Source organism: Orcinus orca, chromosome 4 (genome assembly GCF_937001465.1).
Source record: "Orcinus orca chromosome 4, mOrcOrc1.1, whole genome shotgun sequence".
NCBI lineage: Eukaryota > Metazoa > Chordata > Mammalia > Artiodactyla > Delphinidae > Orcinus > Orcinus orca.
The window spans coordinates 150,045,659-150,072,147 of record NC_064562.1 but is presented as its reverse complement, the minus strand read 5'-3'; the positions used below and the strand labels follow the sequence as shown (position 1 = coordinate 150,072,147).

Below are 26,489 nucleotides of genomic sequence, written 5' to 3'. Positions count from 1 at the left end.
CCAAATTACAAGTTATATATACATAAAGCATTGAAAAGTGCTGGAGAAATGGTTAATGTGTGGGTGAAAATAAAATACTTTTTAAAATCAGTTTTAAATTTTTTGAAAAGGTAATTGTTTAAGACAAAAATAATAACAGTGAATTGTGGGGTTTACAATGTGAAGAAGTAAAAGAAGTAAATGTATGACAGCAGTGGAACAAAGGATGGGGGGCAGGACATGACAGAATACTGCTGTAAACTTTCTACATTAAACATAAAGCGGGCTTCCCTGGTGGCGCAGGGGTTGGGAGTCCGCCTGCCGATGCAGGGGACACGGGTTCGTGCCCCGGTCCGGGAAGATCCCACATGCCGGCGGAGCGGCTAGGCCTGTGAGCCATGGCCGCTGAGCCTGTGCATCCAGAGCCTGTGCTCCGCAACGGGAGAGGCCACAGCAGTGAGAGGCCCGCGTACTGCAAAAAAAAAAACAGAAAGCAAAACATAAAGTAACATTATTTGAATATAAACTGTGGTACGTTAAGAAACATATTTTAAGTTCTAGAGTACCACTAAAAAATAAAGCAAAGAAGTATAGATAGTAAGCCATTAATATCTATAAATTAAATGGAATTAAAATGGTTACTAAAAAATACTCAATTCAAAAGAAGACAGAGTAAAAGGAACAAGTAATAAATGAAACAAATAACAAAGAGCAGTTAGGTAGATTTAAACCCTGTTTTAGTGATAATATTAAATATAAATATTCCAAACAGTCCAATTAAAAGGCAGATATTAAAAAAAAAAGCAGATATTGTTTAAAATGCAGATTGGGTTTTAAAAAACCAAACCTATTTATGTTTCATAAAAGAAATTCATTTTAAGTATAACCACAGTTTAAAAGTGAAAGTATAGATACAGATAATACCATGCAAATATTAATCATAAAAAAGTTTGAAGTGGTTTTGGGACAAGACTGTTACCAGGGATAAGGGTAGACATTTCATAAATTATAGAAGGACCATCTTCTCAAGAAGAGTTAACAACCCTAAATGTGTATGCACTCAAGATTAGAGCTTCAAAATACATAAAGCATAAACTGAGAGAACTGAAAGAAGAAATAGATAAATCCACAGTATTAGAGTTTGCAGCATTCCTCTTTCAGTAATTGATCAATTAGAAGATCAATGAGGATATCAAAAACCTGAATAACATTATTAACTAACTTCACCTAATGGACATTTATGGAACAGTGTGCCTAATGGCATGTATTCATGTCAAGTGCCCATGGACAGTAAGCCAAGATCGTATGCTGGGCTACACATCTCAGTAATTTAACAAACTTTTAAAGGATTGAAATCGTATAGAGAAAGTTGTGTGACCAAAGCAGGATATATTAGAAATTAACAAAAATATGCTTGCAGTGTTTTTTTTTTTTTTTTTTTTTGGCCATACCATGCAGCATGTGGGATCTCAGTTCCCTGACCAGCGATCAAACCTTGGCCCCTTGTAGTGGAAGCGCAGAGTCTTAACCACTGGACCACCAGGGAAGTCCCTGCTTGCAAAATTTGTGAATATTTGCGTATTAAACAGCCCACTTTTATATAACCCGTGGATTAAAGAATAAATCACAAGAGAAATTAGAAAATATTAAAACTGAATGAAAATGAAAACGCATTATATCAAATTTGAGGAACGCAGCTAAAGCAGTGCTTAGAGGGAAATTTGTAGCTTCGAATATTTATATTAGAAAAGGAAAATCAATCTTAAGGTTTCACCTCAGCAAGCTAGAATATGAAGATAAAATCAAACCCAAAGTAAGTAGAAAGAAGAGAAAAATAAATCAATGAAGTAGAAAGTGGGCAAACAATAGAGAAATTAAACCAGAAGCTCATCCTTTGAAAAGATCAATAAAATTAATAAATCTCTAAGTAGACTGCACAAGAAAAAAAACAAGGCAAAATTTACTAATATCAGGAATGAAAGATACATTACTATAGATACTAAATATTATGAACAACTTTATGCCAGTAAGTTGCCAACTTAGATGATACGGTGCAATTCCTCGAAAGTCATTCCAAAAGGAAAAGCAAGCCTGAATAGCCCTCTATCCTTTTCTTTTTTTCTTTTTTTGTTTTGTTTTGTTCTGTTTTTGGTGGCCATGCCAGTGCAGCATGCAGGATCTTAGTTCCCTGACCAGCGATCGAACCCGTGCCTCCTGCATTGGGAGCATGGAGTCTTAACCACTGGACTACCAGGGAAGTCCTAGCCCTCTATCTTTTAAATAAGTTGAATTTCTAGTCAAGATCTTTCCTGCACAGAAAATTACAGAGCTAAATGGCTTTCTTGATCTGCCAAGTGTTTAGGGAATATAAGTCCTTTTATATAAGGACTTATAAAAGGACTTATAAAAGGACATGTAATAATAAGTTGGAGATAATACATTAAACTGGGGAAAAGATTTGAACAGATAATTATATGAGTGGCCAATAAGCACACTTTATTTTATTTTTAAAATATTTATTTATTTTATTTTTGGTTATGTTGGGTCTTAGTTGCCTCTCGCGGTCTCCAGAGTGCGTGGGCTCTGTAGTTGCAGCGTGTGGGCTTAGTTGCCTGGCAGCGTGTGGGCTCTTAGTTCCCTGACCAGGGATCGAACCCACATCCCCTGCATTGGAAGGCGAATTCTTAACCACTGGACCACCAGGGAAGTCCCAAGCACGCTTTAAAATGCCCAGTATTATTAGCCATCAGGGAAACACAAAGTGAAAACACAAGGAGATACTAGTATCTACATGCTTATCATAGAGCGGTGAAAATTCCGGAGCGATAGCATGTTTGGAGAGGATGTAGAGCAGCTGGAACTCTCATGCATTGCTAGTGGGGATGTAAAACAATACACCTGCTTTGGAAAATAATTCGACGGTCATTTTAAAACTAAATGTACTATTACCATATGATCTGGTAATTTGATTTGTAAGTAGATATGGAATGGAAAGGAAGGGAGGGGGATAGCAAGCATTAATAGGAGCATTACAGCCAGACGAAGAGAGGTCTGTCAATACAGTGGGATTCTCAGCAGTAAAAAGAAATGATCTACTGATACATGCAATGACATGTATAGATCTTAGCATTATGCTAATTTAAAGAACTCAGATACAAAAGAGCCCAAACCGTTGATTCCATACATATGAAATTATAGAAAAGGAAAATTTATAGGGATAGAAAGATTGGCGGTTGCCCATGTGGGTGGGTGGTTGGATGGGGGAGTAGGTGGTGGGTGGTGGTAGTTGTGAGAGTTTGACTGGTACGGGGGATGCAAGGGAGCCTTCTGGGGTGATAGAAGTATTCTGTTTCTTGATTGTGTTGGTAGTTACAGGGAAGTCCATACAGGGAGTTCCATAAATCCTACATTTATGGAAATCCATAGAACTGTGTACTTAAAATGGCTGCAGTTTACTTACATAAAAATGCCTAAGTATTTTTGATTAAAAATAGGCGAAGTTGATTGAAAATAAATGACTTACTAGTTGAGATAGACTATCCCGCGAGTTTTATATTATGCAAATGGTATTTCTTTTTAAATTACCCGTGTAGACTTTAAAGTTTTTTTTTTTTTGGTTATTGTTATTTTATTATTATTTTTTCATTTATTCTCTTTTTTGTCACTGTTAGTTTTATTTTTATTTTTTTGCGGTACGAGGGCCTCTCACCGTTGCGGCCTCTCCCGTTGCGGAGCACAGGCTCCGGACGCGCAGGCTCAGCGGCCATGGCTCACGGGCCCAGCCGCTCCGCGGCATGTGGGATCTTCCCGGACCGGGGCACGAACCCGCGTCCCCTGCATCGGCAGGCGGACTCTCAACCACCGCGCCACCAGGGAAGCCCTAACTTTCTACCTTAACTGTGTTCCAAATATTGCATGGGGCATTCTTGACGTATTATTTGTTTATCCGAAATTCACATTTAAAGGGGTGTCTTGTGTCTGTATTTGCTAATTCTGACAGTCTTAGCTTATGGAGAGCTATGGGAGCTGTGCCAACACCTGCTGAAGCAGCGTTCACGCATTTTAATCATTGCATATTTTGGTGACTTGAGCAAGTGTGGTGACCCTAAATAAAATAACCTGGTGGATGTAGGTTTTTAATATATTATTGTAAAACAAAGACCCCCCCCCCCCGATTCGTTTCTTTTCCACCCTTCTTCCCCAGTAAAAATAGCTAACTCCGCCCTACCGTGCAAAGCAGTAATTACCTGCATATCTCTGTGCAGTGGCCACTGGCCCCTATCATTTGGCAGAAAAAAGCTCGTGAAGTTACTCGCCATCATAGATTAGCAGATGCTGAATTTATGAGTAACTGTTAATATTAAAATCTATTGAGCTTTACCTTTCTTTGAACCAAGCTACAAATACTTAAATGCCAGTTTAGTTTATATGAGGTGTGTATTGTTGAGGAGGATATAGAAGTTGACTTGATATAAAAATGGATTTGATGTAAAAATGGACTCTTGCTCTCCGTCATCTTATTATCTTGTCAAGGAGTTGGATCTGTAAACAGGTAATTATAATACAGGGTAATGCAGAGTGGTAATAATAGGTAAACGACTTGTCATGGAAGTACTTGGTATGGAAAAATTGATTCAGATTAGGGGATTGTAGAAGACTCCCTGGAACTGTGTGCTGAGTGGATGAAAAGGAGTTGGACAGATAATGGGAGGTAATTTCAGCAAAAATCATGGACACTTTCACTTTTGGGGACAGTAGATATTTGCTGTCTCGCAGTTCTGGAGGCTAGAAGTTTGAAAACAAGGTTTGGCAGAGTTGGTTCTTTTTGAGGGCTGTGAGAGAGACTTCCTTCCATGCCTCTCTCCTAGCTTTTGGTAGCTCCAGGTGTTCCTTGGTTTGTAGATGATGTTCTCCCTGTGACATTGTCTCCTCTCTGTATGTATCTCTCTGTGTCCGAATTTCCCCTTGTTATAAAGACGCAGTCATGTTGGATTAGGGCTCATCCTATGATCCCATCTTAACTGGATCATCTGCAAAGACCCTATTTTCAAATCGTCTCAGATTCACTGATTTGAATCAGTGAATCAGTATTTGGGGGTTAGGATTTCAGCATCTTTTAGGAGACACAGATCAACCCTTAACAGGTAGGTTGAGGGTTATATTTCACAGAATGTTAAAAACCGTTGTTTAGTATGTTCAACTTTCCTTTTAGACAAAAGGGTATTCATGAAAACGTTTTGTATAAAGAAGTAATACAAAAAATTCTGATTGTAATGTGAAAAGATGCCCTCCAAAGTTGAGAGCAAGTAGTGGGTTTAAATACTATTACTATGGTTACAGTGTAATGATGGATATCACTAATTGAGCACTTACTTTGCGCTAGACACTGTGCTGAGCACTTTGTGGTATTTAATTTTCAAGGGACTTTGTGAGGTGTGAGTTATTATTGTAACCTCTTTTTTTTAAATATGAAGAAACTGAGGTTTAGAGAAGAACACAGGGTGGGGGAACAGGGAGAGATGTTGATAATTTGTTCCATTTAGACATGTTAAGTTTGAAGTATTGGCTGAACATTCCTATAATGATGTTAGGTTGGTAGTTTAAAATTTGGTTCTGGAGTTCAGGAGATGGGCCAGAGTAGAAAATAGATATTTAGTAATTGTTAGTACAGACGTGCTATTTGAAACCGTAAGAACGGGTGGACTTGCCTGGGAAGGTAATACAGAGTAAAGAGAAAAGAGGTGCTGAGGACAGAACCTTGGTAATGTGGCTACATTTGAGTCACTGGGAATGGAAGAAGAGTCAAGAGAAGAGGAGATGCTTAAAAGCAGCGTGGTAGAAAGAGAACAAAAACGATGCAAGAAAGAATTTTTAAAATGTGGTGCTGGTTGGACCTTCCCTGGTGGTGCAGTGGTTAAGAATCCGCCTGCCAATGCAGGGGACGTGGGTTCGAGCCCTGGTCCAGGAAGATCCCACGTGCCGCGGAGCAACTAAGCCCGTGCGCCACAACTACCGAGCCTGCGCTCTAGAGCCCGCGAGCCACAACTACAGAGCCTGCATGCTATAACTACTGAAGCCCACGCACCTAGAGCCCGTGCTCCGCAACAAGAGAAGCCACTGCAATGAGAAGCCCACGCACCGCAACGACGAGTAGATCCCGCTCGCCGCGACTAGAAAAAGCCCGCGCGCAGCAACGAAGACCCAACACAGCCCAAAATAAAATTAATTAATTAATTAATTAATTTTTAAAAAATGAGGAGCTGGTCAGTGTATAAGAGTCTGCAGAAAAATGTAAAGGAGGATGAAACTGAAATAGAGTGTGGTCCTTACCTTTGGAGAGAGTAGCATCAGTGAGGCGGCAGAATCTAGAATACAGGTACACGTGGATAAGGAGTCAAGGAGTCAGACTGTTTGTTTCAGAGGCGTGTACAGGAATAAGAGGCAAAGATCTGGAGTGCATTTACAAGAGAGAAGAGTTGAACATTTTTAATAGAGATGTTTGCTTTTTTTATGGTTAAAGGCAAGGAACCATAGAAATATTGAAACAAGACAAAACCCAACTAAGGAATGGGTCCACAATCCTAGTTGGTGGGGAAGAGAGTATAGATAGAGGGATTGGCCTGTACAGAATTCTAGTCCTCAAGTATTTCACAGTTTAGAAAATTTATTTCCTACCGGTTGGGTATGGGTGGGGGAGTTCACAATAGAAGATAATCTGAGATTAATGTTACTATTAAAAATACTATTAGATTTTAGAAGAATGAAAGTTGTTATAAGTCCCTTGCACTATATATAAATATTCATTGCTTGGGTCAATACTAGTTTAGATGCTGCTTATGATGTTGCCTCCTGAGTTTCTGATGAGTGGAGGCCTCGTCAGTTTTTACCTATCCCATGCTTCTCTTTAACAGCTGTCGTTTAGCTGGGTGGTACTGACTGTGGGCTGTGATTGTAAAGCTGATCGAGGAGCATGAATGAAGATTCAGCTGTCAGTGGACCCCATTTGTGAAAAAGAATTTCTTTCTAATGTTCGCAAGTTGGACTCATCTTTTGCCTTATACAGAGTAGGAAATTCAAGGTTAATATTCAGTGCGTACTGGCTTTTTTAAAAGTCACTGTATCTTTGTTTTGTAGTTCATTTAAAAATTTTGTGCAATGTGTTATACAAAACAAGGGTGTATCAAATATGTATGTTTCAACTTAAGAATAACAAAAAGAGGACATATTACCTATTGCTCAGGTTAAAAAGTAGAAATTATTAGTATTTTAGATTATTAGTATTTAGTATTTTAGCATTAGTAATACTAGTAATTATTAGTGTTTTAGAATACTAAGTGTGCCCCAGCTCCTATCCCAATCCCTGTTCCCAGAGGTGCCATTATCCCGACTTAATGTGTTTATATTCTTTTACTTTTCTTTACAGTTTTATTGTCTGTGGATATTTCCTAAGCAATGTATCGTTTACTTTGAAAAAATGAATAGTGTACTAAGCTAACCGAGTTAGGAAGGGGCAGCATTACCATAGTTAGATGAAAGCTTCCAGGAAACAAGCGGACTAGTCAGGCGTCAGGTTCACTGAGCTTGAAGAGTTTCTACTCAGGTAATCATTAAGCAGTGTAATGAGTTAATTTTGGAAACATAGGACGCCATCTTGGTCAGGTATCTGTCATTGCTCTAGTATGGGCCGGGTATTGCAGGCTTGTTCAGCAAGTATATGGTCACATGGGAAGAGTGCTGTTCTTTATTTTTGGATTCTGGGCCCTTTGTGGTCTTCCAACACTTAGCAATTGATTAAAGCAGAATCTTTACCTCATCTGGGAGGTGAAAATGAGTGGTCTCAGCTGATCCAGGAAGTAAGGCAAGGTGGAGTGAGTAGGTACCTCAAGACAAGCCAGATATAAATAAAAATCTGGAGCAGGCCTATCTGGGCATCCTGTCCTTAGGAACAATGTCAGTGGTTGTCTTGGTGATGACAGTTTCAGGAGTCACGTCACTACAACTGAAGTAGTGGCCCTTTAAATCCAGTGCACAGCTGGCATCCTGGAACTTCTCTTCACAATCCAGTCCTCCGAAAGATTACTGTCGTCTCTCTCCCATATTGGATCTTCTATATTCTGTACCCTAAGTTATTGTCTTTACTAAAAATTTACTTTTTTGGTGGAATACTCTCTCCAGTTGCTTCTTGAGAAAAGATGCATGGAAGGTAAACATTTTGAGGTCTTTTATGTCTGAGAAAATATCTTTATGTTACTTTCATAAGATGGTTTGGGTGAAGAATTCTCGGTTGGAAATAATTTTCCTTCATAATTTTGAAGAAATGTCTCCATTGTCATCTTCCTTCCAACGTGACTGTTGAGAAGACTGAAGTCTGAGTCCTGATTCTTTGTACGTGACCTGTATTTTCTTTCAAGAGTCTTGTGGAATCTTCTTTATGTTCCCTGATTGTGATATTTCACAATGGTGTGCCTCAGTGTAGGTCTCATTCTTTATTTGTTTATACTAAACACTTGGTAGACCCGTTCAAATGGGCAGCTCACATCCTTCAGCTCTAGGAAAATTTCTGCAATTCTTTCATTTCCTTCCAACCTCCCCCGCCCCCGTCTCTGGAACTCCTGTTATTCAGATATCGGTCCGCCTGCACTGGTCCTCTAATAGTGTTCCTGTTTCTCTCCCTGTGACTTTTTGGGTTTTTTTGCCCCGAGGCATGTGGGATCCTAGTTCCCTGACCAGGAATTGAACCGACACCCCCTGCATTTGAAGAGCAGTCTTTTTTTGTTTTTTAATGTATTTATTTTTGGCTGCGTCAGGTCTTAGTTGAGGCACGCGGGATCTTTCACTGTGGTCCGCAGGCTCTTCATTGTGCCGTGTGGGCTTCTCTCTAGTTGTGGCACACGGGCTCAGTAGTTGCTGAGTGTGGGCTCTCTCCTTGTGGGGCGTGGGCTCAGTAGTTGCGGCGCGGGCTTAGTCGCCCCGCGGCACGTGGGATCTTAGTTCCCCGACCAGGGATTGAGCCTGTGTCCCTGGCATTGGAAGGCAGATTCTTAACCACTGGACTGCCAGGGAAGCCCCCAGCTTCTCTCCTATATCTTTTTTACTCTGGTTCCTGGAAGACTTGCCTCAATTTTATTCTCCATGCCTCTTTTTTCATTTCAGCTATTGTGTTTTTAATTTCTAAGAACTCTTAATTTTTTTTAATGTTCTTTATTGTATTCTGTTCCTGTTTTATGGATATAGCTTCTCTTACCTCTGTGAAAAATATGAATATATAAATGTATATGTATGTAAATGATATGTTTTGTGTTAGAGGCGTTTCCTTGGATGTTTCCTTGGGTGACAGTAATACTTGGCTGTCTGCTCATGATTAAAGGTGGAGGACGAAAAAGCTGATTGGGAACTCTATTTTTGGTACAGCACTGATACTAGCAAATGTGTCTTTATACCTCAAAGATGCTCTTGTTTTTCTCTCTCCAGAAAGTAACTCTCCAATCTTCTGCTAAGGTGGGGAGGGGCCCGTTGCCTAGCATCATGGAGGAGGGAGCAGGTCTGGGAATCAAAGTGCTTTTCAGACAACTTTCCTGGAATCTTCCTTGCATTAATCTTCCTTGCATTAACCCCCCTCTTCTTTGTCCGTTACCTCCTGCTCCTCTGTTTCCAGAAGGAAGTGGCACTGCCTTCTGTGGATTCTCCAGTGTAAAGTGTGTTGTGTCTCATTTAGTTTTTGCTGCCAGGCTATGATTTGGCTTTCCTGGGTCTGCTAAACCACTTAACAATATTCATCCATCCACTCTCAGTCTTTCAAGATTTTGTTGCTCTTATCCCTTCTTACGAGTTTATGTCTGAAAAAGCCTTTTATAGCATTTTAGTGGGCTTTCATGAGAGAGTGAAATTATGTGCATGTTTTTAATTTGCCATCTTAATCCTAAAGCCCTGATTATTTAAAATGTTTAATATATGTCTCACCTCTTGAGACGTGAAAAGATTATTAAAATTAGTCCTTCTCATCTCTCACTTTGGTTTTTACATTCATATTTATAATACATGACACTCGTTTGAACTCCTTGAGACTATATGAACTCAAGGATTTATAAGTGAATCCAGAATTTGTGAATAAAGAGGTTGATTGTTTTTTAAATTTGCTCTTGTAGGAAAGTGGAAAGGTTTCTGAATATCCAGCAGTGATTGTGGAGCCAGTTCCAAGTGCCAGATTAGAGCAGGGCTATGCAGCCCAGGTTCTGGTTTATGATGATGAGACTTATATGATGCAAGATGTGGCAGAAGAACAAGAAGTTGAGACCGAGAATGTGGAAACAGGTAGACATCTCATTAAATGTTCATTATTTATAACTTTCTCATTTTGTAAGTGTCAACATTACTATTGCCAATTGAATAATATACCGAAAAACCTCTTTTTAATGCTATTTAGTATAGCTTGGAAACAAGTGAAATATCTCTTGTTTAAGGGAATTTATATATATAAAGTTCTACATTATAATTCTTTGAAGTCCAACAGAGTCTCATATCACGGACCCTAAGGACAAAATTACAGCCCCATAATAATAAAACTATTTTTGTCGTTTTTTTTTTCTGGGAGTGGAAATATTGACTAGTTGTTATTTATTTGTAGAAGTCAATAGACTAGTATACTAGATTTCTTTTAATTCAAAAAATAAGTGCAGTATTCTCATTCCATAGTAGATTAGAGTTTCTTTTAACCAATATCGGAGCAGTATGATTTCTTTTTTCCTAGGTCAGAAGCATCTTTGTAGTAGTCTGTCAGAGTCCTCTTCCCTTTTTGTCTTCTTAGAAATTTTGGTATTTCAATATGTCTGTGGTGAGATAACTGTTTGTTTAATTGGGCATTAGTATGTATAATTCTTGGAGAAACCTTTTCATTTTTGCCACTGACCATAAAGAAAAAAGAGTTTTTTACCAGAAGGCTTATAGTGACAATTTTATAATAATAAACATTAAATTTATCTGTATCAGTTAATAGAGAAAAAGAATCCTTATATTTGGTTTACAATCCTAATAAAAATTCTTAATACTTTAGATAAATTTCTTTAAATGTAGCAAAGTCTCATGATTAAAAATTTTGTGTATTTGATGTCTTTCTGCTTGTTGAGGCCCAGTAGCACTCCCTAGTTCTTTTTTTTTTTTTGGTTGAGCTGAGGGGTTGGAAGTTACCTTGCTCTTTGGAGCAGTGATGACAACAGTGCCAGCAAACCCCACGTGCAGTGGTAATCAAATCATTTTATCGAAACAGGTAGCTAAACACATCATAAAGTCTTTGTGACTGTAGTCTGGAGTGGTACTTGATTTCCAGTGCAAGTGGCAGGAAGATAAAGTATGTTTTCTTTTGAGAGTTTGGACAGCTTTGCAGTCCGAAGCTAGAAGGTTAGTGGTAGAGATGAATTTTCTTCTTGAGGAAAAGAATAAGAAGAACTCACAAAAGTATTACGCAGGATGATATCTTGAAGTAGGTATTGTAACTGATTTTATTATAGGAGCATAACTAAATAGAAAACTAATGGGACAAGAAAAAAGTATGATAGCTTAAGCTGAATGAAGAAAGTAGAACTGATTGAAATTTCTGGAAAATGTTTTGATCAAAAAAAAAAAAAAGGGAAGACTGATTTTGGTAGCAAATTGGAAGCTTTGAAAACTGAAAACTACAGCGCCACGTTTGCGTCAGTAGAAATTTAAATTCACATTAAAATACCAGAGCATGTTGACCAAATCTTATTCGTTGTACACTTGATGGTCAGCAGTTCATTCATTTAAATTAATCTGGTAAAAACAATTCCAAATAGGAAGCGAATAGAATCCATTTAAGGGATTTTATTTTCTTCGTCTTCTTGAACTCTCTGAGGGTGATGATATCATTTGCAGGGCAAAGATATGAGTGATTATAATATTGAGAAAGAGGATGTACAAAGTCTGGATAAAAGAACAGACTTTTGGTATTTTAAAAGTAGTTTTTGAATACTTGATAATGTTTTTTAGGTTTATTTTTCTTCAACACTAAAAGGAAATTTTGGTAAATAACTTACCTTATTCTAAAATAGTCTAAAAGTAACCTGAGGAGTTCCTCTTACATTTTCTTTTTAATTCCATTCTGGCTCACGAATTTTTTAAAACCCACTTTACCTCTAAAATCCATATTACTTCTAAAAATAAGACTAGTATAGTGTGGCTATTCTTGGCTCTCCTTATAGAAGAACACTGTAAAATGCAGAATTCAGATACAGCTCTTTTAAAGGCAACGCCAAATTCAGACTGAAAACTACTTGCCCGTACATCCGTAATCAGAACAGTTTAATACACTCACACTTATTCATCATAAGGCCTGCAGAACTTGGAGACTACAATATACTAATTTATTTTAAAATAGCATGGCTCATAGTAACTTAGTAAGATTGTTAATATACATAGTTTAGTTTAGAATCAGTTAATCTGAGCTTAATTTTGTTTCTACTTAAAGGCTAAAATGCATTTTTAAATGAGTTGAAATATAAATAAATTTTCATTCTCCTGATATCTAGAACCTATGTAGATGAAGAAAGGTTGTTATGACTTAATGTAATGCATATTTCCTTTTAGGTAGTGGATTAGGATTGGGTTCATTTCTTGTGGTGATAATAAATTTTTAAGTTAAATCCCAGATATATGTAGGTTTTGGAGAGGAAGATGACTGGGAAGTAAAGGAAAGGAATATTTATAAGATGGCTACAGCAGTTTCTGTTTGGTGAATTGGTGGAAGTGAGATCTGTAGAGAATAAGATTTCCTTTTGTACGTCTAGGAAATACTTCCTGGAATGCTCCTACATTATGATTTAGATTATATTAGTCTAAAAAGTGTTCATAATTACATTTATTGATCTGTTATATCAGTCCTCTGCATGTTCTCACTGAAGTTTTTTTTCTTTTATTCCTGTATACCCATGCATATATAGCCGTACCAGAAGCAGTATTCATGGTGTCATCCAGGCAGGAGTACTAAAGTCATATAATGATGTACATCTAGCTGTCTTCATTATTTTGTGTATAAAATGATTTCTCGTTTTGTTAGTAGTAATTATAGGCTATCTTGCTTCACTTTTTCATAGACTGAACATCTACGTTTCCCTCACAGGGCTTGTGTGTAATAGTAATCCTCTCTTAAATTGTGCGGGAAAACCAAGTATATTTTAAAACTTTAAAAATAGACACATTCATCTAAACCTGTGAATTGCTTTTTGATAATAACTGAAGTTTAGTAATCATCAAGAGCCTTTGAGGAGTAGTAACGAAGTGTGCATGAAGGGTGGTCTCAACTCCGGCAGGCCGAAGTACCTCTGCCAGTGGCTGCAGGGTCCAGCAGTTTCTGGAGGCCTCTGGAGTCTCTTGGATTCCCTACTAAGATGTGGAAATTCAGTTTTTATGTTCACTCCTTAAATATATATATATATATAATATTTATATTTTATATATATATATATATATATAAATTTTAATGAGTTATTACAGATTACCATGTAAAAAGTAACAAGTTTATACCAATGCAATCAATAATAGGTAAGTTTTGCTGGAAATCTTTTAAGACTTGGCTGCAAAGATTGAGCTGTTGAGAATCTCCTTCTTCATCTTGCACCTTAACTTAAACTATATTTATCCTCATCGCCTTCCACTTTAATTTATGAGAATATATCAATAAATACTTTGTATTTGTTATGTGCTGGGGCACTGTGTTCAACATGTTTTTTTCCCTCAAGGTGGTAGTAATTTATATTTTGTGGAGATAAAATATATATATTATAATCAAAATATAAAGCAGTGTAGAATCAGTTGAGCACTACTTACAAATTCAAAGAAATTTTCAGAAGAGGAAAGTTCAACTTACAGCATTAGGGAGTGTTTTAGAGAAAGGAGGAGGACAAATGGTAGGATTTGTTTGGGCAGATAGCAGGTAGGCGAAAGGCACGTAGACTGAGGGAAATATAGTTAACAAATGGGTAGGGTGTAGAAATTTGAGATATGTTTAGAAGATACTGAGTAAATAAGATATTAATAGGAGGTTCCGTTAAGAACTGTGACTAGATTGTGATTTGAACCTAAGAGTTAGTAATTAGCCATATAAGAGACAAAGATTTGGAAGGTTTTGAGTAGAAAGTACTAAGTGATCAGTATCTCAGTAGATAGAGAATGAATTGTAGGGAAAAGATGTGGCAGAAAGACTAGCTCTTGTAGTATATATGACTCAGGGATGGCTTGAGAAGTATTAAAACAAGGTAGAAGCAATAGGAACAGAAGGGGCTTATATAAGCACTTCTACTGTGTATGATCTAATAAGACTAGGCATGATAGATTAGGGGGAGAAACATAGATAGGTAAGGTATTACTCAGTTTTTTGACCCTACTAATGGCAAAAGTATCATAAAGCGTTTTGAGGAAGGCAAGACTGGGGAAGCAGATAAGTTTGATAATAAGCATGTTGATTTTGATTTGAAGCAGAGCATCTAAGGGGAAATAATTAGGTATTTAAAGATGTACAAATGTATGTTCAGTGCCCCATCACAAAAGAGAGGGCATATTCAAATTAGGATAATTTAAGGAATGTTTTAATAAATGGCTAGTTACAAATGTGTCGGCAAGTGTAGGGTAACCATAAGTGATGGGGGTGGTACTCCAGAACTAGCAGTAGCAGAGCTGTTTCTGTCCTTTGGCCCAAGGGCCAAACAGAGGGAAGGGTTACTGGAACCCAGAAGGAGAGCCCTGGAGAGAGGGTTACCTTGAGAGAATCTGGGACCTTTGGTCAAAGGACATAGCTGACTTGAGGGCAGTGCCACAGAGAGGGAGCCAGGGAAGTCAGCCTCCTGGGAGAGAGTGACGGGTGGCGTATAGGTCCGTAGGGGCAAATGGAAGGTTATCTAGTACAACTGAAGCTTAGTACAGAAAGGTCAAGCAGAGACCAATTTGGGATCATCCTCACTGAAGCCATGGAAATAAATGAAAACTCCAAGGGGAAAGGAACTTGAGAGATTTCCCCAGGGGGAAGATTTTTAAATTCTATATTTGTCACTCTGTGATAGAGAACAAAGGACACAGAATTAAGAAATTAACTTTAGGGAATGTTTACAGTTTGAAGACAAGAAGAGCCAAAGAGTAGTCAAATATAATAAAAAATCCTGGGTGACTAATCCTGAGCTTAATTTTTTTCTTTTTTCTTTTGCGCCTTTTAAGTGGCTCTCTTTACTTAGGAAAGGGAAGAATGTTGATTGGGTTAGTTAGTCGTGGTTTCAGGTTCCCACTTTATCACTTACGTGGCAGTATTTAACTGTTTCAGAGTCTATCTCACTGTCGTAAAATAGGAATTCAGTGTTGTGAGCATTATATAAAATAAACCTACAAAGCACAGCGCTTGTGATGTAAGTGCTCTGTAAGTGTTCCTTAACTTCATTAAGACCTTTCCTTGTGCCTTCAGATATGGAGAAGGTCTTTTATACATTAAAACAACATTTGTTTAATACTTCTCTGTTGTAGTTTTCTCTTTCCGTTCACTTTGGCTTTTTAAAACGACAAATGTTTTATACCTTAAGTCTGTTCTTTTTCCTCCTCATTCCTTCCTTAACTTACTGTGCTCTGGGATCTGCATTGATCATTCTCCTGAAGCTCTTTGTTTATCCGATTTCCAAGTCCACTCCTCTACCAAATTCATTGACTCACGGAATCATCCAGAAGTAGAGCCTTTTAAATCTGGCCTTCTTATCTACAGAAACTCTGTATTCTAGCAGCCTTCCTTTCTGCCCTTCTCATGGCTGTGCTGTTTATGCTTCTGAGCTTTTGCTCAAATATAGTTTCCTATCAAGAATGTCTTTAAGTATTAGCCATTCCTTCGGGCCCAACCGCATGAAGCTGTCCACAGCAATTGTGGCCTATGTGAAACACTCCCTTTCCTGATCTTCTGTGAGACCATCTGGATTTGGACACATGATCGTTGGCTTTCTTACACTGTTCTTGTGTGTATACTCCTTTTGTTTTCAAAGTGAGCATACAAGCCCCTGAGTACAGAGCCCATGTTTTTATTTTGTTGAATATAGCGTATAATACAGAGTTCAACACGTAGCTGTTAAGAAATACAGACTGAAGCAAATTGAGTTTTGACTTAGAATTGCAGTATAATGAAGAACCATCTATGTAAAATCTTAAATACGTTTTCTTTTTTGTTTATATGCTAAATATTGAATACCGTAGGGTTATTTAAAATATTAAAAGGTAGTCATCCAAAAACCGTAAATATGGTCATCCAAAATATATCAAGGCCATAATGTTGTCATGCTTAGATTAACTTCATCTTAAAATCACAGTAAGTTTTAGTCATTCTTGCTTACACCTAAATTTGATTTTTTAAAAAATAATAAAAGCAATACGTGTTCATTGGAAAAACTGGAAAGTATTACAAAGAATAAACAGTGAAAATCACCCATAATCTTACCAGTGAGGGCACAGTAACTACCACTTTTCTGAATTTCCCGCTGGTCTTCTTTAATGTACGTTTTAAGCATAATTCACATCCTGTTATGTAATACACGTAGACTTATTTATTAACCTTTACTAACAAACATTGGCTCAAAGGGATCTGGTAGCTTCCTACTTCTCTCTTCTGCTCATTGGGAACAGGACTTTGCTTTTTAACCAAGTATCAAAACATAAAAGGTTGGTCTTATTAGTTAAAGTAATTATCAAGAGAACTTAGAAAACTTTTTTTTTGGTGATCAACAAAATTGTGTTTAGAGGTTAGTTGAAAAGATAGATGAATGATAAGAGTTTTTATATACTTCAACGAGAAAGTAGTGCTTTTTTTTAAATAAATGAAAGTTCAGGTTTTTGAAATGCAGTTTTAAAAAATAAAACCAGATTTCTATTGAAAAGTAAGATAAGGAACCAGATTTCTTTCTTGAAGACTCTCAAGACTAGGTTGACCTCATGATGAGCTGTGATAACTTTTGTATGTGTTATACCATCAGAAATCCTCCCTGTGGCACAAAAGGACTCTTTTAATTAGAAAATATTGTTGCCACAGGGAGGTAGAAGATCGACATGAAAAACTGGGGATCTGAAAAGGAGCCCCTACCCTAGGATTACCTGAAGGTGAAACAGATTGAGCCAGAAGGAAGACAATGCTGGTAGGTTGGTCTTTAATTTATTAAGAATGTTTGCAATTTTACATTTGACTACAATGATTTCAGCTATGTTTCCGTATTTTTTGTTTAAAGGGTGACAAGGAGCCCTCCTTGTGGAGGGAGAAAGATTATAATAGTATTTTTCCCTCTAAGGAATCTGCCGTCTAAGTTAATCTCCTGCCGTGTCCCTAATATCTGTTTCTTCTAGACAGAACTTTAAGTCTGTCTCCCGCCTTCACTTCCTTCGAAGTTACCACTGACTGAACATCTTCAAGTCTTTCTTTTTTTCATTTGTGTTATTTCTGCCTCTAATCTATACTTTTTCCTAAAATAATTTTTTAAGAAGTGTTTTCTTTCAATTATCTATTTTCTTGAATTTAGCCTGGTCACTAGTTTTCTAAAAAGGTAAAATGTGAATCTTAAGTTTATTTAGTTTTGATTCTAGAATTGTGTGAATTATAATTATACTATTATTTAGATTAGTTAGAAAGCCTTATTAGAGAGAAGTTTTTAATATTTTATTAACAGTATTTCATTTAAGATGCCATCAGTTGTAAGAAACGTTATTTTTAGACCACTGAAAGAAAAACGTGCTGGCAACTACAAATTTTAGGATATCGTCAATTGTAAAATACATCCTGATTTCAGAGATGTCAAAATTTGAAAAAATGTATGTCTTAGAATTAATGAAATATGTTATCATGTAATTCTGAATCGTCCTGAAATTCCCATTATCTGGGAATTGGATATTAAAATATCAGGTTCATGAAAAATGGAGGTGAGTTGCAGTTGTGGAAGTCCCTGCATGTGCTGAGTATGATCTCTAAACTCTTTACTGTCATTTAAGAGAGGGTATTTAAAAAACCATCTAACTATACTGTTTAACAGTATACAAAGTAGCCATATAAGGTATTAAATTACGGAGCGTATAGAAGATGAAAAAGTATTTTAATAAGATGCTTTTACTTAGTCAGTAGGTAGAGCTTGGGAATTACCTCGTGGTCCAGTGGTTAGGACTCGGTGCTTTCTTGGGCCCTGGTCAGGGAACTAAGATCCCACAAGCAGCACGGCCAAAAAAAAAAAAAAAAAAAAAAAAAAGAGTTTTATCATAGTTGTCAGTTTTTAATTGGATTTTGTGATCTAGAAAGAAAATGAAATGAAGCTTCTTCTGCTTTCATTTTAAAACAGGATCCTTCAAGGGCTCTTTAAAGTAGCCACTGATTTTTAGTGCGCCTTGAATATATGTTTTACAGATTATTGATTATGTGAAGGAGAGTGGCCAAAAGCCAAGAACCACCCTGTCAATTAATAAAACAAATGAAAAGGAATGATTTTAAATGGTATTTGTATACTTCTCAGGAGACATCTATTTTATGTAAAAGGAAAGATAAGTATATCCAGACAGTCGATCATTAGAGGATATTTGTTTAATTGGGGAAACTAGTAGCATTCATTCCTTTGCACTCAGACTTGTTTTTTTAAATACTAATTAACTTCCAATTTTATATATAACAAACAATGTGTCTAAGTAATACAGTTTTGTTAATTCAGACTGAGGACAGGGCTGAATACAGATTATATGGAATTTTAAATGAGTAACACACAAGGTTGTAAGTGTTGCCAAGTCGGGATAGCTCAGACTTCTTAGATATATAAACAGGAATGCTTTAAAACATGTCTCTAGGCAAATCTCTCAGAACAGTGTTTTTAAATATATGAAATACCTAGGATTGCCAAGGAACCAAATATATTGAAATGTAGCTTTCAGACTATTTTTAATTGTGACATATTAATACATGTTTCTTTAATAATGCATTAAATAATGAGATCTAGTGGCAGATCTGATTTACTGCTGTAATTTCAAAGTAGTGACCGTAAAGTATATTTTGAGATGTATGTAACAACTATAATATGATATGAAAATATTTTATGATTTCTGTCGGTTGTGAGTCACAGATACTGTGAAAACTACTGTGGTTCGTACTTTTATATAAAATTAAAGTGCTAAATTTCAGTTGGAATCTAAAAAACAGTTTTCCCAGATCTCATCCATGTCTTATTTTACCTGTCCTCCATATTCTGCCTTATTTCTGCTTTCTTTCCTTAATAACTCATAGTAGGGATCTGAATACAGTTTTATGATCTCTGATAAGGAAAAAAAACCTCTCAACTGTACTGGTAGTTTTTCATGTTACTTAATCGATTGACTTAAGTTAACTTCTTCTAAAAACATTCTAATGTTTGAACATTAAGTACATTTCTTTAAAGCCTCATCTAGTATTTTATGACCTTTTTGTTGGCTTGAGATCCCTTCTATTTACATGAGAAAAATTTCTGTGGCCAGTGGCTCTCAGACTTTAGCGTATGTCAGAATCATCTGGAGTGCTTGTTAAAACACAGATCGCTAGCCCCACCTCCAGGATTTGTGACTTAGTGAGCTGGAATTAAAGAATTTGCTTTTTTTTTTTTTTTTTTTTTTTTTTTTTTTGCGGTATTCGGGCCTCTCACTATTGTGGCCTCTCCCGTTGCGGAGCACAGGCTCCGGACGCGCAGGCCCAGCGGCCATGGCTCACGGGCCCAGCCCGCTCCGCGGCATGTGGGATCTTCCCGGACCAGGGCACGAACCCGCGTCCCCTGCATCGGCAGGCGGACTCTCAACCACTGCGCCACCAGGGAAACCCAAGAATTTGCATTTTTTTAAATATAAATTTATTTATTTATTTATTTTTGGCTGCGTTGGGTCTTTGTTGCCGCACACGGGCTTTCTCGAAGCGAGCGGGGGCTACTCTTCGTTGTGGTGCGCGGGCTTCTCATTGCAGTGGCTTCTCTTGTTGTGGAGCACGGGCTCTAGGCGCGCGGGCTTCAGTAGTTGTGGCACACGGTCTTAGTAGTTGTGGTGCACGGGCTTAGTTGCTCCGCGGCATGGGGGATCTTCCCGGACCAGGGCTCGAACCCGTGTCTTCTGCACTGGCAGGTGGATTCTTAACCACTGGGCCACCAGGGAAGTCCGGAGAATTTGCATTTTTAACAAGTTCCCAGGTGATGCTGATGTCAGTACTGCTGGCCCAGGGATCATACTTTGAGAACCATTACCTCGGCTGTTGGGAATGATAGCACCAAAAGAGAGCTTCTGCCATCGTGAGAACTCAGTTAATCCTGTGGTTTCTTACTGTGTATAGTATACCCATCACAAAGATTGCTGTTGTGGGTGAAGAGATGCTAAAGTTCCTTCAGGCTTATATGAGGTGATGTAATGCATTGCTGCTGTTACTTAATTCACCAGTAAACATTCATTGAGCATCTGCTATATACCAGGCACTATTTAGAGCATGGGACTAGAGCAGTGGACAAGAGGGGCAATGTCTGCATTCATGCAATACTTAGGCTCTAGTGAAGAAAACATGTAAATTCACCACAGTGTAAAATTGCTTTGTCACAAATCAGAATACATAAGTTAACAACTCCTGAGATTGTTGTTTAGCGTTAATATTAGCAATTAAGTTAAAATAATAAATTCGTGAATCATTTCTTTTCAAGCAGTTGAAGCAGCAGATAAATTCTCCCTTCTCCTCCTCCATATGTCAGTCTTTAAGTACAGTTGAGATAATGGTAAACTTAATATTTATCATGTACAAAGTACCTATTCTATGCACAGTACTGCTCCTAGGGAGTAAGTGATTCATAGTTGAATAAAACATGGTGGCTGGCCTCAAAGAAGGTTGCCAGCTAAGTTGAGAAAAACAAGCATTTGAGGAAATAATAGTATGAAGTAGATAGGGTTGGGGAAAGGTGAGGAAAGACAAAGAATTGCCAGGTATAGTAGTTAGTTTATAAGTTCCAGATTGCATTATTGCTATTGTAATGGGTCATATTTAAATTTTTTCATAAGGGCATAGTTGACTGTTAAGGCAGAGGGGTTTACGGACAGAGAAGCAAGTCAAATGGAATTAAGCATTCCTAAATCTCACCTTTTTTTTTTTTTTTTTTTAATGTGTGTACAGTACCATCAAAAACATGAGTGACTTTCCCATTCACAAAAAATAAGGGGACAGTGCTGAGAACTAACGGTGTTTGCAGTGGTTAGTTACAATTTGGGAGTGGGATTAGGAGATGAGGTAGGACTAATTTTTATTTAAAAATTTTTCTCCATTTCTGTAATTTTTTTTTTCCATTGAGTATATATCAAGGGAAGAAGGAATGTAGCCGGTTTCCTCTCTTTCCATTAGACATTATTAAGGTGTAGTGTACCAGTTTTTATAATAGATATCCCATATTCTCCAAGTTTACGTTCAGCATTTGGTCATAACTGGACGTTTGATTTCTTTTTACTTTGTAGATCAGCCAAAATACATATATTACTTAAAAGGAATGAACAATTAAATCTTTAAATTTAATGAAAAATGCTTTCATATGTTTTCTGTAAGACTGAGTCATGATAATAAGTAGTTATCCTCCAGGACTTACTTAAGAATATACTTGAACAATATGAATTATTTGTTAACTAGAACTTAGAGATTTTCTTATCGCTAGATGAGCTTGCAAAAGATGACCCTAGAAAGTTTTACATCAAAAAAAAAGAAAAAAAAGAAAAAAAAAGGAGTTATGTCTCTAAACTGGTTAGCAAGATGGGACTTCTTGGTGCGCATGGTGTTTGACAAGACTTTTAGGAGAATCTGAATCCTGGTTTTGTTTTTTTTTTTTAAATATATATATATATATATATATATATATATATATATATCTCACATTTTTCCCCCTCTGCAACTTAATCCTCATAAAATAAAGATTTAGAGTAATAACTTACAATGAAAACATTCTTTTGAAGAGGGAATCAAGGGTTTGGTTCAAGAGGAGAAAGAACTCAAACAGGTAGCATCTATTACTATTTGGATTTACAACAGTAAACTTCAGCCGTTCGGTTTGGAAAAAACAAGGCTGGCAGAATCACATTTGTTTTTAATTCCATTGCTACATTACAGGCCTGCTTAGGAGGCCCTCAGAAGTGCCAGTTATCTATTTGAGGTAAGAAGACACCGATTATTATGTCTAGGCTTCATCTGCAGGCTGTGTTCTGGGAAGAGAGGCCTCCACACACAAAACAGGAAGTCCTTTTGGTGAACCTCATCCATGGGAATAAAAGTAAGGGGCAGAAGCCAGTGCATTCAGTTTACCAACTCACAAAGGGAGTCAGGAGTTTTTCAATAGAATTAGTAGCAAGCACTTTAACAAAAAGAATCCCTATATACTTGTTTTTGGCAGCTGCAAGAAATGGGGAGGCTAATGAAAGACTAGTTAATTCTACAGTTAATCTTAGGGGAAACAGAATCCCCAGAGATAGAATGGTTGAAAGGAGAAGAAAGCAGACTGAATTTCCTTCCAAGGAAAGAAAAGAGCTTGAGGAGTTGCCCTGGCTTTGAGGCCATTTGCGAGGTTATCTGAGGCTGCCCTTGGTGCGTGTCGCGCTTTTTTTGTGTGGGCTAGAACAAGAAATTAGATGTAGCCTTGACTGTAAAGGAGCTTGTCTCTATTGGGGAAAATATATAAGAAAACAACTCTTTATAACCTAAAGACTGTTGTGAGAGTGCGGAGGAGAGATCTGTTAGCTCCTGTAATGGAAAGTGCGGATTTTAGCTGAGCCTGGAAAGATAAACTTTCATTTGGGAAGTGTTAAAGAAAAAAAATTCAATGACAGTCATTAAAGTCCAGTAAGGAAGACTTTATTCAAGGTTGGGGGGCGCGGGTATTGTGAGAAGTCGTCATTTCCACCCTTTTGTCCCTTACCTCCTAGTACCTTACCAAATCATGTCAGTTTTACCTTCAAATGTATTGTAAGTTTACCAATTTCTTTCCAACTTTATTGCTACTAGCCTAGTCCAACCTGTAGTTATTTTTTATATGAGCTACTGCTTTGGCCTTTGGCCTTCTAATAGGTCTTGTGTTCATTCCTGCCCACCACCCCCGGAACCCCAAGCAATCCGTTCTTCACATTGTAGGCCAGGTGATTTAAAAAATATATTGGGTTGGACAAAAATGTCCTTTGGTTTTTAAGTAAAAAGACATTTTTCGTTTTCACCAAGAACTTTATTGAACACACGTGTTCACCTCCACTACCTTCTGCCATTTTTCAGGTAACTTCATAGTTCCGTCTTCCCAAAACTTTTTATCTTTTTGAGCAAAGAACTGTTCCAGGTGCCTTTTACAGTCTTCCAGGGCATCAAAATTTTTTCCATTAGGAGAATTTTCTGAAGACCGAAATAAATGGAAATCCGTAGGTGCAATGTCTAGTGACTATGGCGGATGCATCAGGACTTCCCAGCCAAGCTGTAACAGTTTTTGCCTGGTCATCAAAGAAACATGCGGCCTTGCATTATCCTGATGGAAGATTTTGGGTTTTCTGTTGACTAATTCCGGACGCTTTTCGTAGAGTGCTGCTTTCAGTTGGTGTAATTGGGAGCAGCACTTGTTGGAATGAGTCGTTTGGTTTTGCGGAAGGAGCTCATAGTAGAGGACTCCCTTCCAATCCCACCATATACAGAACATCACCTTCTTTGGATGAAGACCGGCCTTTGGTGTGGTTGGTGGTGATTCATTTCGCTTGCCCCATGATCTCTTCCGTTCTACATTATTGCACAGTATCCACTTTTCATCGCCCATCACAATTTGTTTTAAAAACGGAACGTTTTCGTTACGTTATCGCATGCGGCAAGATGGTCAAGAAGGTTTTTTCCGCTTAATTTATGTGGAACCCAAACATCAAAGCGATGAACATAACCAAGCTGGTGCAGATGATTTTCAGCGCTTGATTTGGATATTTTGAGTATGTCAGCCGTCTCCCGCGTGGTATAATGTTGATTGTTCTCAGTGTTTCGATTTGATCGCTGTCAACTTCAACTGGTCTACCCGACCATGGAGCATCGTCCAGCGAGAAATCTCCAGCATGAAACTTCACAGACCACTTTTGACACGTTCCATCAATCACGGCACCTTCTCCATACACTGCACAAATCTTGTTTTTCGCGTTTCAGTTGCGTTTTTATCTTTCTTGAAATAATAAAGCATAATATGCCGAAAATGTTGCTTTTTTTCCTTCCATCTTCAGTATTAAAATCGCTACACAAAAATACACCAATTTTGATAATTTTTTTTTTAAAAAAATGCGTGCTGATATGAGAACTGTCACAATACAGTCTAACGGAATTGTTTTGAATGAAGTTAAAGACAACTAAGCGCTACTAGAGCCATCTTACGGAAAAAACCGAACGAACTTTTTGACCAACCCAATATTTATAAATTGAATCATGATATTCCCGTCCATAAAACCTTCTATTGGTTCTAATTGTGCACAGTACACTAGTCAGGATTTTTAACATGGCCTTCAAGACACTGAATAATTGGGCTCTCCTCTCATCCATCTAGAGACAGCAACAGCAATAATAGCAACAAAAAACAGAACCCTAACATTAATATTTCTTTATTGCCAGGAATAGTTCTTAGAGCTTTATACAATAATAGATGTAATACTTTCAGCAATCCTAGGCTGAATAGCCTTTCTAAGGCTAGACATCTATTAAGTGGTGGAGCAAGGACTTCAAGTCAGCTAGGGCTCCAGAGCCCAAGCTCTTAAGCATTATACTCTGATGAATTACACAGTACCCTCACCCCAGACATACACACGCACTGTTGTCTTTTCGCCTTTCCATTAATCCAGACTTTACCTTCCCAGGGTGCTCTTGTATGCTGTTTTCTTTCTGGAACATACTGCTTTTCATTTTTCAGCTTTTCGTTCCTGGTCATCTTTTGGATCAACTAGGGCTGTTCTGTTATTTTCGTCAGAGACTCGCATTCCCTTTTCTTTTTTGGTTAGCACCTACAACTTGTGATACAGTAAACTCCCACGATGAAGTAGTAAGTAGTTCTAAAAAATTCAAATCACATAAAAATGGCATTCTGGTGAGTTTAATAAAACGACCCGAGTCAGTCTTTGTGGAGGAGGAAGTGCGTGTGTGGAATGGGTTCCAGGATTCAGAATAAGGTATCCAAGTCAGTCTGAGGTCAGACTTTGGTGGTTTGGTGCCACCTGCTGGTAGCTGTGTAGTCCAGTGACTGCTGTGGGCGATGGGAGCCAATTCCCAGTTAAAATTTATCAGAATTCATGTATTCATGAAGTTTTACTTTATTCTATTTGCGTTTATTGTTTAGTCTTTCCACTCAATGCTTCATAAGTCCAGAGACCATATGCATTGTGTTTACTGGTATTGCTCAAAGCCAGGCACCAAGTAGGTTTTGAATAACGTATTTGTTGAATGAGTGAGTGAATCAGAAAACAGCATGAACCGGAACAGAATTTCAGAAATTTTGTATTTTATTTAGAAACTGACAAGTAATGTAGTTTAACTGGAGATAAGGCTCTCTAGAGGCATATGGTTGAGAAAAGTGAGCCTAGAAAGGTAGAGTGGAACCAGATTTTGGTGGCCTTTGAATTAAATAGTTAGGAACTGTGTGAAACATGATCTGGAGAAGATGAGAAGTGAGAAGAAGGACATTTATTTTAAGCAACTAGAGCATACTAAAATAATAGAAGGTCTGGCTTCCGAAATACTAAGTTGGGGGGTAGGTTAGGGAGTAAACTAAACTTTCAACCAATCTAACAGAAAGGCAACAAAGAGCAGAAAAAAACTATGGAAATACAAATCATAAATCAAGACAGTAGGGACCTCCCTGGTGGCTCGGTGGTTAAGAATCCGCCTGCCAATGCAGGGGATGCGGGTTTGAGCCCTGGTCCGGGAAGATCCCACATGCCGAGGAGCAACTAAGCCCGCGAGCCACAACTACTGAGCCCGCGAGCCACAACTACTGAAGCCCACGCACCTAGAGCCTGTGTTCTGCAACAGGAGAAGCCAGCGCAATGAGAAGCCCGCGCACCACAACGAAGAGTAGCCCCCGCTTGCGGCGACTAGAGAAAGCCCGCGTGCATCAGTGAAGACCCAACGCAGCCATAAATAAATAAATAAAATATTTATTTAAAAAATCAAGACTGTAGAAATAGTCCAAAGCATCAGTTATACTAAAATTACCAACTGTGATCTTAACACGAGTCTGTGCTGTTTTTAGCAGATACACAAAACAAAAGAATGGAAAAATATATTTATCAGAGAAATACCAGATAAATCTGCTGTAATAAAATAGAATTCAGGGTGCAGATCTTTAATTGGGACAAAGAGAGGCTCTTCAAACTGCTAAAAGCAGCAGTCCAGAAAATATAATCATCATAAACTTATATGCATCTAACAACATAGCCTTGAAGTAGCATTTAAAGTAGCATTTAAAGTAAAAACTACTAAAAAGCATTTA

The 26,489-nt window shown here is 37.7% G+C and overlaps 1 protein-coding gene across 11 annotated transcripts in view; it reads left to right on the top strand.

Moving 5' to 3' along the window:
• Positions 1 to 26,489, top strand: part of ELF2 (E74 like ETS transcription factor 2) — a 95,372-nt gene that overhangs the window by 35,520 nt on the left and 33,363 nt on the right. For 9 of the 11 annotated variants that reach the window (XM_004265137.4, XM_033419446.2, XM_033419445.2 and 6 more), the window contains one exon: positions 10,125 to 10,290. In XM_004265137.4, coding sequence (XP_004265185.1) covers positions 10,125 to 10,290 — 166 coding nt within the window. Of the gene's footprint in view, positions 1 to 10,124; positions 10,291 to 17,038; positions 17,142 to 26,489 lie in introns of those variants that run through there. The other 2 variants (XM_049709263.1, XM_033419449.2) reach the window with 1 other exon arrangement.